At 43.8% G+C, this 12,819-nt stretch overlaps 1 protein-coding gene across 2 annotated transcripts in view; it reads left to right on the top strand.

Moving 5' to 3' along the window:
- LOC129814859 (copine-5-like) overlaps positions 1 to 12,819 on the top strand; it is a 204,872-nt gene that overhangs the window by 149,384 nt on the left and 42,669 nt on the right. For both annotated transcript variants that reach the window (XM_055867955.1, XM_055867956.1), the window contains 2 exons: positions 8,721 to 8,762; positions 9,624 to 9,699. In XM_055867955.1, coding sequence (XP_055723930.1) covers positions 8,721 to 8,762; positions 9,624 to 9,699 — 118 coding nt within the window. The remainder of the gene's footprint in view (positions 1 to 8,720; positions 8,763 to 9,623; positions 9,700 to 12,819) is intronic.

Raw genomic sequence — 12,819 nt, 5'->3', positions numbered from 1 at the left:
TCAGACATGGGGGATTGAAATGTGTTACAGGAGAGCCTTTCCTAGAATGCCTCTCTGCCTCTCTGCCTCTCTCTAACACACAAACACACACAGACACAGAAACAAAAATACACACACGCAGAAACACAGGCATGTACGCACGTGCACACTTGTATGCACACACACATGTATACACACACACAAACACACATGCGCGTGCACACACACACACACACTCCGCCTCAGTGTGAGTGAAATAGGATCTGACAGGGGCAGACCTGGAAACACTACATGTGTCATGAGATATCACAAAGCCCAGAGCAGAGAACAGCCAACCGGTTACACACTGGGTTTGTGTAGGTGGTGTGTTCAGTATAATGTGTATGTTGTGTGGTTTATATCTCGTGGCTATGTTCATCTTGTTTAGCATCAATCCATATCGTAAATGACAAGTACCAACAGGCTGTGATTTGTAGACAGAGAGTCAGACACCACACAACCGACGGACTCATTTATTAATATTGCATGTAGATGTACCCCGTCCTCTCCTTGAGTGTCCCGAGAAGAGGGGGATGAGAGGAAAGGAGAGGAAATGGGGATGTGGTGAATTTTGTCGGTCCTGCCTACGCTGTCTATATGCTTCAGAGGACATTCCATCCCAGGACCCGTCTTCCTCATTAGCATGGTAGCCCATATGAGTCTGTCCGAGTCAAAGCAACTATTTCTTTCCGCGGCTGGAGATCGCAAACGGAGCCATGAGATTAGGACGGAAGTGGTGTTGTTGTTTTTCACAAGCTCAGTAGCTCACCTACTCATTCCTGATCTCTTGTGGGGTGTGTTAGGTTATTAGTGAAGGAGACATATGCCCGTTTGAATCATCATCGTGAATGATGTTAGGAACTCCACTTGGAAGATTGGTTTATTAGAGAGACAACATGAGGGGTTTTAAAGCATGATTTCACCGGGAAGACATGACTCCCAAGACAGCAACAGATGAAGACATCCTGCCTTGCGTTACTGTTACTGTGTATGTTTGGTCTGGACTACACTCATTGAAAAAAAGGTGCTATCTAGAATCTAAAAGGATTCTTTGGCTGTCTCCATAGGAGAATCCTTTGAATAACCCTTTTTGGTTCCACTTGGATCCCAAAAGGGTTCTACCTAAAACCAACAAGGGTTCTCCTAATGGGGACAGCCGCAGAACCCTTTTAGAACCTTTTTTTCTGAGTGTACAGACCTGTTACTGCTTGGCGGACAGTCAAAGAGAGGATGACTGATAGGGCCTGCAGGGCATGGTGTCTTTCATGTTCCTCTCCGACATAACACACACGCGCATGCACACACGCATAAGTAATAATGCACGAGAAGCCGGTGTTTGAAGGAAATATTGGCACGGGCGTTGTTAGGCCCGAGATGAAGTTGAGGGCTGGCAAACCATGTCAATAATGCATAAATCATTTTTTCCAATGCTAATTGCTTACAGCATCAATTAAAAACTTGTCACGAGTTATCAAAACAACCATTACAAACCACATTCGTAAAGGACATTCGTAAAGGACTTCATCCGGTTATATTATAGGACAGTGTATTGTTTCAGGGCAGGTGACAAAACACTTTCACTTCTGTGCCTTCTGAAAAGAAAAACATATTAAATCTGTTTTGTTTTTGTTTTAAATAGTTGTTCTTTTTCAATACATTTTTTTTTTTTTACGTTTAAATAAAAACGCTGGGTTGGCTGATTTAGGAAAAGTTACTATTAACACATTTATGTAGGGTCTGAATCATCATCAACTAGTCATTCGTTCTAAATGTTCCATTGTCATACTGGCTGGCAACGTTCTTATCCCTTGCTTGCTACCTAGTCAACTACGGCTAACTTACAGTCACGTCAAAAAGTGCAGCCAGAATAACAGCAAAGTAGCTGCATTTGCATTTGTTTAAGCTGTTTTCAAGTGACATTTTTTAGGATACATCCATAACAATGAGCTAATGAGGCGTGATTTCGCCTGGCATAGAACATGTGTTCTCTCGTCAGGGCACTGTTGTTCAGAGGAGCTAGCCAACAACACAGCTAACACAATCACTTCATACTGAAGCTGGAAAGACTGCTAACGAGCTGCACTTTGTTTCGTTTGACCTTTTTTCAGTTGACAATTCTTTGTATATATCCATAAAAATTATGCCAGCTGATTCATGATTTCGACTGGCTGAGAAACGCTGCCTGCCTGTCTGTCTCGTTCCGACTTCCGACACGTTCATTACTATGTGGCAGCTGGAGATTGAATTTGAATATTCAAACAATGTTGAAAATGTCAGAGAGACAGACGGCAAGTTTTATACAAGTCTCCTCTGTTGAAAACGACATTTTAGTCGAGATAATGTCTAGCTGCTTTTTATAGTGGTGATCAATTTTATAAATTGCCTGGCTGGGATGATGAGACAGTGGATTGCGCAGTCAGATCGAACTGCCATCCAGGACCTCTATACCAGGCGGTGTCAGAGGAAGGCCCTAAAAAATGGTCAAATCCACCCTAGTCATAGACTGTTCTCTTTGCTACCGCATGGAAAGCGATTACCGGAGCGCCAAGTCTAGGTCCAAAAGGCTTAACAGGTTCTACCCCCAAGCCATAAGACTCCTGAACAGCTAATCAAATAACTATCCAGACTATTTGCATTGTCCCCCCCACCCTCTTTTACGCTGCTGCTACTCTGTTTATTATCTACTCATAGTCACTTTAACTCTACCTACATGTACATATTACCTCAATTACCTTGACTAACCTGTGCCCCCGCACATTGACGCTGTACCGGTAACCCCCTGTATATAGCCTCGCTACTGTTATTTTACTGCTGCTCTTTAATTATTTGTTATTTTAACTTTTTACTTATCTATTTTTTACTTAACACTTATTTTATTTAAAACTGTTGTGTTTGAAATAGGCATTTTAACGTCATATATTTAGTCGGTGGTAACTTGTGGAATAGACACCTGTTGGAATGCCGTTTTAACCAATCAGCATTCAGGATTAGACTAACCCGTTGTATAAACACACACACACACACACACACACACACACACACACACACACACACACACAGATTTCTTAGTTGATAGATCCTCTGGGGAAAAGGCTCACAACCTTGAAGATACTGCCACTACAGGTAGAAGAGAGGAGGGAGGGAGAGAGATGCAGGGAGCGAGGGAGGGAGGTAATTTGTTAGATGTGGCTCTTTTTCTTAGCGGCAGAAAACATCTCTGATGTCTAACTCCATTTTATAGTCGGTTGATGTGGAAACGTGGAGAGTAGGCAGAGGAAGGGAGGGAGAGAAAGACGGAGAGGGAAGTATTTTAGCTGTGCCACTTTTTGGCTCTGATGTCTCTTAGTTAGAATCTCATCTGTGTTTAGTGGGGGCTGGGGGAGAAAGGGGAGAGGGGCGAGACGAGGAAAGGAGAGAGAAAGATTTAAACGAGAGAAGGATGAAGCGATGCTTCTAACGTTTTATAAGTCTGCAACAAGAACTCTCAACGGCATCGCGTTTGTCACCCCCATCATCGATTTGTCATCTGCTTTTGGGAAAATGTGACGGCAGGTATTTTTAACCTGAGCAAATTTGCATTCGCTGCGGTTTAGCTCCGAATTTTTCCTTCTCATAGATATAAGTTGATCCTTCCTCTTTTGAAAATGTCAGCAGCAAGCCATAGGCTCTGATTCTACCGATACAACGTTTCTTGCAGCCATGCCAGAGTGAAACTTTATCTCAGAGTTCCTAACAGTCACAGATGAAAATGTATTAAAATACAGGGAAAAAATATTTACATTTTTCAAATCCATTACACATGCTTGTGGAGAGTGTTGGGTTAGATGTACAGTACCCGTCAGAAGTTTAGACACACCTGCTCATTACAGGGGTTTTCTTTATTTTTACTCAGGTGATCAGGTCTTTCTCACAGGCTACACACAAGTGAAGACAGGCTCATCGGGGATGCAACTGCGCGCGTCCTTATCCAATTCCGAGGTGTACAGTACTAGTCAAACGTGTGGACACACCTACTCATTCCAGAGTTTTTCTTTATTTGTACTATTTTCTACAGTGTAGAATAATAGTGAAGACATCAAAACTATGAAATAGCACATATGGAATCATGTAGTAACCAAACAAGTGTTATACAAATCAAAATATACTTTATATGTGAGATTCTTCAAAGTAGCCACCCTTTGCCTTGATGACAGCTTTGCACACGCTTGGCATCCTCTCAACCAGCTTCATGAATTCATTTAAAATAACATATGTGCCTTGTTAAAAGTACATTTGTGGAATTTCTTTCCTTCTTAATGAATTTGAGCCAATCAGTTGTGTTGTGACAAGGTAGGGGTGGTATACAGAAGATAGTCCTATTTGGTAAAAGACCAAGTCATATTATGGCAAGAACAGCTCAAATAAGCAGAGATACGACAGTCCGTCATTACTTTAAGACATGAAGGTCAGTCAATTCGGAAAATTTCAAGAACTTTGAAAATGTCTTCAAATGCAGTCGCAAAAACCATCAAGCGTTATGATGAAACTAGCTCTCATGAGGACTGCCACAGGAAATGAAGACCCAGAGTTACCTCTGCTGCAGAGGATAAGTTCATTAGAGTTAACTGCACCTCAGATATTGCAGCTCAAGTAAATGCTTCACAGAGTTCAAGTAACAGACACATTTCAACATCAACTGTTCAGAGGAGACTGCGGGAATCAGGCCTTTGTGGTCGAATAGCTGCAAAGAAACCACTACTAAAGGACACCTATAAGAAGAAGAGACTTACTTGGGCCAAAAAACACGAGCAATGGACATTAGACCGGTGGAAATCTGTTCTTTGGTCTGATGAGTCCAAATTTGAGATTTTTGGTTCCAACCGCCATGTCTGTGAGACACAGAGTAGGTGAACGGATGATCACCGCATGTGTGGTTCCCACCGTGAAGCATGGAGGAGGAGGTGTGATGGTGTGGGGGTGCTTTGTTAGTGACACTGTCTGTGATTCATTTCGAATTCAAGGCACACTTAACCAGCGTGGTTACCACAGCATTCTGCAGCAATACGCCATCCCATCTGGTTTGCGCTTAGTGGACAATGACCCAACACACCTCCAGGCTGTGTAAGGGCTATTTGACCAAGAAGGAGAGTGATGGAGTCCTGCATCAGATGACCTTGCCTCCACAATCACCCGAACTCAAACCAATTGAGATGGTTTGGGATGAGTTAGACCGCAGAGTGAAGGAAAAGCAGTCAACAAGTGCTCAGCATATGTGGGAACTACTTCAAGACTGTTGAAAAAGCATTCCAGGTGAAGCTGGAATTCCAAGCGTGTGCAAAGCTATCATCAAAGTAAATGGTGGCTACTTTGAAAAATCTCAAATCTCAAATGTATTTTGATTTGTTTAACCCCTTTTTGGTTACTACATTATTCTATATGTGTTATTTCATAGTTATAATGTCTTCACTATTATTCTACAATGTAGCACAAATAAAGAAAAACATTTGAATCAGTACTGTAGTTGTGTCCAAACGTTTGACTGGCCGTGCTGCTGCTCCAGTTTCAACTGTTCTGCCTGCGGCTATGGAACCCTGACCTGTTCACAGGACGTGCTACCTTGTCCCAGACCTGCTGTTTTCAACTCTCTAGAGACAACAGGAGCGGTAGAGATACTCTGAATGATCGGCTATGAAAAGCCAACTGACATTTACTCCTGAGGTGCTGACCTGTTGCACCCTCTACAACCACTGTGATTATTATTATTTGACCCTGCTGGTCATCTATGAACATTTGAACACCGTGGCCATGTTCTGTTATAATCTCCACCCGGCACAGCCAGAAGAGGACTGGCCACCCCTCATAGCCTGGTTCCTCTCTAGGTTTTTTCCTAGGTTCTGGCTTTTCTAGGGAGTTTTTCCCAGCCACTGTGCTTCTACACCTGCATTGCTTGCTGTTTGGGGTTTTAGCCTGGGTTTCTGTATAGCACTTTGTGACATCGACTGATGTAAAAAGGGCTTCATAGATACATTTGATTGATAGATTGTTAGTCCCCACGAGGTCAAATGCTACTTTTAGGGGGTTAATGTTAGAATTATGTTAAGGTTTATGGATAGGAGCTAGGGTTAGGTTTAAGGTTGTGGTTAGGTTTTTGGGTTAAGGTTAGGGTAAGAGTACAGGTTAGGGAAAATAGGATTTTGAATGGGACTGAATTGTGTATCCCCGCAAGGTTAGCTGTACGAGTGTGTGTGTGTGTGTGTGTGTGTGTGTGTGTGTGTGTGTGTGTGTGTGTGTGTGTGTGTGTGTGTGTGTGTGTGTGTGTGTGTGTGTGTGTGTGTGTGTGTGTGTGTGTGTGTGTGTGTGTGTACACAGTGTATCATACCTCTACAGTAGTCGTTGGGATCCTCCTGCTCCTTGTCATCAGAGCCCAGTATCTCCTCATCCTGGTCTGGGATAGGAGAGTCATTCTGCTTGGACGCACCTCTGTACAGCACTTTGAGATATCAGCTGATGTAAGAAGGGCTTTATAAATACATTGGATTTGATTTGATCCTGTTTGTTGACAGGTAGATATTTCAGTGGACTGGATAAATCACCTTTCTGCTGCTCCCTTGGAAAATGGATTATCATCGCAATGGGACTCATCTGGTTAAATAAAGCATCAATTAAATAAAATCCTCACGACTTGCCCCTTTCATAATCTGTCAGTTTATTATGAAAAATACAATCTCTTGTTTCCCCCCTCTTTAATCTGATTATTATGTTTGTTTTTCCCCCCCCTAGGAATTATGAATAATGAATGCTGCTGTTGTCTGTTTAGCGGTGAAACGGTAAAACCACCAAGCCTTGAAATTACACAGCATGGAGCTGCAGAGACGTGGCTTCCTGAGTGCTTTTGTCAAGGAGGCTCGTTTGTTTATTAGGGGCTTGAAAAGCCTCAGTGAAAACTAACTAATGACCTTGTTGGTGAGGTGAGGCAGGGCTGTACAAAGACATTTGGAGTGCTTTATTTTCTGCAAAATCACACTCACCCCACTGTAAGCAAGACTATAGCCTACTGCTCAAAGAGCCGGGCAAAGAGGGGTGGGTTATTAATTTATCATGGCGAATGTATATTATGTAAATCAGCTAGCTAGTTAGCTATGCTGTTGAAACCATCTAACTAGTATTTACCGGTGATTGGCGTTTGTTCTGATGCTGGCATCTTGCTTTTAGGCCTACTAAGAAACAGTCCATATGTTCCTGACTGTGAGATGACACATGCAACTCAAAAGGGAGCCACATCCACACTACCGTTCGGCAACGGTAGCTTCTGCCAGCAGGTCGAGTGCAGTGCGCGCTCGTGTGAGGGCAGAATCTACAAGATTCAAAAATGAGAAATAAGCTAGTTTGCAATTCATTTAAATAATAAGAGAGAAAATAGACTACAAGTGAAATAAAAGTTGAATCATTAAAAAAAAAAAAATCTGAAAGGGCACTTTTTTCATAGGAGGGCAAAAGGGCAGTTGCTTAGGCAACCTGATGTGCGTGTGTGCCGCTTAGTTGGTAGAGCATGGTGCTTGCAACGCCAGGGTTGTGGGTTCGATTCCCATGGGGGCTCGATTGAAAAAAAAGTACAAATGTGTATACTCTCACTACTGTAAGTTGCTCTGGATAAGAGCAGGTGCTCAGTCTGCTGAATGACTCAAATGTAAATGTTATTGCTCCTCATTAAAGGCCCGTTGCAGTCAAAAATGTGATTTTCTGTGATTTATACAGTATATATTCCCACACTATGAGGTTGGAATAATACTGTAATGATTATGATAATGCCCTTTTAGCTGTTTGAAAATACCCGCTGAAATATCAGCCTGTTTTGGTGGGATGGTGTTTTGGCCTGCCTGGTGACATCACCAAACGGTAAATGAGTTAATAGACCAATAAGAAAGAGAGATCCAAACATCTCTGCCAATAACAGCTAGTTTTCAGTTTTCACCTCCCAGACAGTCCTGTCAAAATTCTTGCTTGAGAAATTACTATTTGATAAGAAGCTATTTCTGTTTCTTTTTGACCGTTTTAATTGAAAACAATCACAGTCAGGTTCAGTCTTACCCAGACATGATTTGATATTGAGATCAAAAGCAGTTGCATTGGACCTTTAAGAAAAGGCTGTAATGATCATTGCTCTCTGTCTTGTTTGATGTTTGTTTTAAAGCAGAACAAACACACACACGATCACAACACCTGCCTCAGGACATGTTCCTCTTTTCGGCTTTGACTGATGAGTCAATCCACAGCGGCAATCTTACGCGGCTTGAACCCAATTACTCAGAATGTGTGTTTGTGTGCGTGCATTTGTGTTTTCTAAAAGGTTCTAAGGACACCCGTCTTCTATAGCATCTCTGACCACTCAACCAAGACATTCCACGACACTAATTACTTCATAAATAATGACCAACAGCTAAAGTTCAATAGCCTACAATAGCTCCGTGTACTACTTATAACAATGGACAGATGGTGATTCATTGTTATATTTCTACCATGTCTCTTGTGTGTTACACCCATGAGCCATAGATGGGTGCTGTAGATTGCCTAACATCTGTAATGGGTGTGTTTTCACAATGCAAATATTGATTTATCAGTCTGTAAATTGAAGCCACGTTTTTGACTCTCTGGTCTATGACAACCTTGAGCAAAAGGTGCTTCAGTAACATCCGTCTGTTGTTCTGTGTTTTCTGTCGTTCCAGAACGATCAAGATAGAGGTGTATGACTGGGACCGAGATGGCAGGTGAGTGCAGGTGATGGACGGATAGATTAGGAGGAGAGGGAGTGTAAGCCAACAGTTTGTAATCAATATGTGTTCTCATGGATTCACGATGTTGACTTTGTCTTTAGTAGTCATTGTATTACACTGAGTATACACTGAACACCTTCCTATTATTGAGTTGCACCCCCTCTTTCGCCTTCAGAAAAGCCTCAATTCATTGGGGCATGGACTCTACAAGGTGTCGGAAGTGTTCCACAGGGATGCTGGCCCATGTTGATGTCCCACAGTTGTGCCAAGTTGGCTGGATGTCCTTTAGGTGGTGGACCATTCTTGATACACACGGAAACTGTTGAGCGTGAAAAACCCAGCAGCGTTGCAGTTCTTGACACAAACCGGTGCGCCTGGCACGTACTACCGTACCCCATTCAAAGGCACCACATTTTTTTTGTCACCCTCTGAATGGCACAAATACACAATCCGTGTCTCACGGCTTCTCAATCCTTCTTTAACCTGTCTCCTCCCCCTTTATCTACACTGATTGAAGTGTATATAACAAGTGACATCAAATAGAGGATCATAGCTTTCACCTGAATTCACCTGTTCCTAATGTTATGTACACTCAGTGTATGTGTCACTAAGAGTTTATTACTGGTCCAGAGGAACCTGAATGTAATATTGCCATGTTTATCCTATAACTTTCACTAGCTCAAACCTAAATGAACGGTGAAGTCGTAAAGACGATGTTATTGAAATGACGGATGTCTTCCCGACTTCTCCCCGTCCTCCCTACACCTTCTCTCTCCTGTGTTCTCTCTTCTCTCTTGTTCCCTCTCTTCTGCTCTCTCCTCTCTTGTCTGTTCTCCTCTCTCATCTCTCTGTCAGCCATGACTTCATAGGGGAGTTTACCACTAGTTACCGGGAGCTGGCTCGAGGCCAGAGCCAGTTCAATGTCTATGAGGTGAGCTTTTCCTTCATTTATTTCATCAGATAGCTTCTGTTAGGGGGTCATAAAGTTTAGGGGCTGCGTCCCAAATGTATTTTATTTAACAAGAATAATACCCTTGATGTCCTCTTTTGCAAGGGGGACCTGGGCAAGGTCGGGTGATAACTAATGCCACCCTATTCCCTATAGAGCACTACTTTTAACCAGGGCCCATAGGATTAAAGTAGTGCACTAAATGGGGAATAGGGTGCCATTTGGGATGCACTCTAAAAACTCCTCGACTTTCAGTCCTCCAGGATCACAGATGAAGTGTCTGTTGTTTTCCTTCCATGCTGCCTTTTCTTTACGCCTCTGGTCTAAATCGATGACTAATTGACTGGGAAACCAATGTTACTGTTGTCCTCAAGCATTAGAGTTCTTGAGCAATTAGGAATGTGTATAGAAAGTCTTACCTTATCCAATGACTGTTGCGTTGGGTATTAAAGGTCTTTCCAGAGGCATTCCTACCACGTGTTTTTGAGGGGACTCTATGCATGACATGCAGGTGGTTCAAAGACAGCGTTACAAATATGTCAATGCCCTTACTGCATGACAACTCTCTTCCTCTCGTCCTCCATCACCCCTCCGCCCCCACTCCTCCTCCCTCGTCCTCACCCTCATTCACCCTGCTCTATTCTTGTTTATGTGTTTATTTTGCAGTAGAACTAATGAATGCTCCTCTCTGATCCCTCTGGTCCCCCCCCGACACACACGAACGCACAGGTGCAAACACACACACACACAGTTCTGTTCTGTCAGGATTATAGAGAAACCATCTCTGCATCGTATAACGTCAGCAGAGATTTATTCCATGCATTCATAATTCCCTTTGTTTAAGACTGAGTGTGTGTGTGTGTGTGTGTGTGTGTGTGTGTGTGTGTGTGTGTGTGTGTGTGTGTGTGTGTGTGTGTGTGTGTGTGTGTGTGTGTGTGTGTGTGTGTGTGTGTGTGTGTGTGTGTGTGTGTGTGTGTGTGTGTGCGTGCGTGCGTGCTTCTGTCCCCAACCAAGGAGGGCCTACAGTAGCACCTAGATCTTCTGCACAGATTCTGTCAGACTTGGGCCTTAACAGTGAATCTCAGTAAGACAACAATAATGGGGTTCCATAAAAGTCCAGTTACCAGGAACACAAATACAAATTCCATCTAGACGTTACCCTAGACAACACAAAGAACTATACCTGCCTCGGCCTCAACATCAGCACCACAGGTAACTGTGAAAGATCTGTGAGACAAGGCAAGAAGGGCCTTCTACGCCATCAAAAGGAACACACAGTACAATGTGCACAACGTAAAACACCAAATAATGCATGCAGAGCAGAATTAGCACGATACCCGTAAATGATCAAAATCCAGAAAAGAGCCATTCAATTCTACAACCACCTAAAAGGAAGCAATTCTCAAACCGTCCATAACAAAGCCATCACCTACAGAGAGATTAACCTAGAGAAGAGTCCTGCAGCACATTTAGACCCAACCAAATCATGAGAAAAACTAAAAGATAATTACTTGACAGATTGGAAAGAGCAAAACTGGGATGTTATTTGGCCCTAAACAGAGAGTATACAGTGGCAGAATACCTGACCACTGTGACTGACCCAAAATGAAGGAAAGTGTTGACTATGTACAGACTCGGTGAGCATAGCCTTGCTATTGAGAGTGGCCGCCGTAGGCAGACCTGGCTCTCAAGAGAAGACAGGCTATGTGCACGCTGCTCAAAAAATTAGGTGGAAACCGAGCTGCGCTTCCTAACCTCCTGCCAAATGTATGACCAGCTTAGAGAGACATAAACTCAGCAAAAAAAGAAACGTCCTCTCACTGTCAACTGCATTTATTTTCAGCAAACTTCACGTGTAAATATTTGTATGAACATAACAAGATTCAACAACTGAGACATAAACTGAACAGGTTCCACAGACATGTGACTAAGAGAAATGGAATTATGTGTCCCTGAACAAAGGGGGGTCAAAATCAAAAGTAACAGTCAGTATCTGGTGTGGCCACCAGCTGCATTAAGTACTGCAGTGCATCACCTCCTCATGGACTGCACCAGCTTTGCCAGTTCTTGCTGTGGGATGTTACCCCACTCTTCCACCAAGGCACCTGCAAGTTCCTGGACATTTCTGGGGGGAGTGGCCCTAGCCCTTACCCTCCGATCCAACAGGTCCCAGATGTGCTCAATTGGATTGAGATCCGGGCTCTTCGCTGGCCATGGCAGAACACTGACGTTCCTGTCTTGCAGGAAATCACACACAGAACGAGCAGTATGGCTGGTGGCATTGTCATGCTGGAGGGTCATGTCAGGATGAGCCTGCAGGAAGGGTACCACATGAGGGAGGAGGATGTCTTCCCCGTAATGCACAGCGTTGAGATTGCCTGCAATGACAACAAGCTCAGTCCGATGATGCTGTGACACACCGCCCCAGACCATGACCAGAGTACACACCGCCCCAGATCCCTCTCCAGAGTACAGGCCTCGGTGTAATGCTCATTCCTTCGACGATAAACGCAAATCCGACCATCACCCCTGCTGAGACAAAACCGTGACTCATCAGTGAAGAGCACCTTTTGCCAGTCCCGTCTGGTTCAGCAACGGTGGGTTTGTGCCCATAGGCGACATTGTTGCCGGTGATGTCTGGTGAGGACCTGCCTTACAACAGGCCTGCAAGCCCTCAGTGCAGCCTCTCTCAGCTTATTGTGGACAGTCTGAGCACTGATGGAGGTATTGTACGTTCCTGGTGTAACTCGGGCAGTTGTTGTTGCCATCCTGTACCTGTCCCGCAGGTGTGATGTTCGGATGTACCGATACTGTGCAGGTGTTGTTACACGTGGTCTGCCACTGCGAGGACGATCAGCTGTTCATCCTGTCTCCCTGTAGTGGTGTCTTAGGCGTCTCACAGTATGGACATTGCAATTTATTGCCCTGGCCACATTTGCAGTCCTCATGCCCCCTTGCAGCATGCCTAAGGCACATTCATGCAGATGAGCAGGGACCCTGGGCATCTTTCTTTTGGTGTTTTTCAGAGTCAGTAGAAAGGCCTCTTTAGTGTCCTAAGTTTTCATAACTGTGACCGCAATTGCCTACCGTCTGCAAGCTGTT

Source organism: Salvelinus fontinalis, chromosome 18 (assembly GCF_029448725.1).
Source record: "Salvelinus fontinalis isolate EN_2023a chromosome 18, ASM2944872v1, whole genome shotgun sequence".
NCBI lineage: Eukaryota > Metazoa > Chordata > Actinopteri > Salmoniformes > Salmonidae > Salvelinus > Salvelinus fontinalis.
Note: the sequence above shows the minus strand (reverse complement) of the source record. Positions and strands in the feature narration are given on the sequence as shown.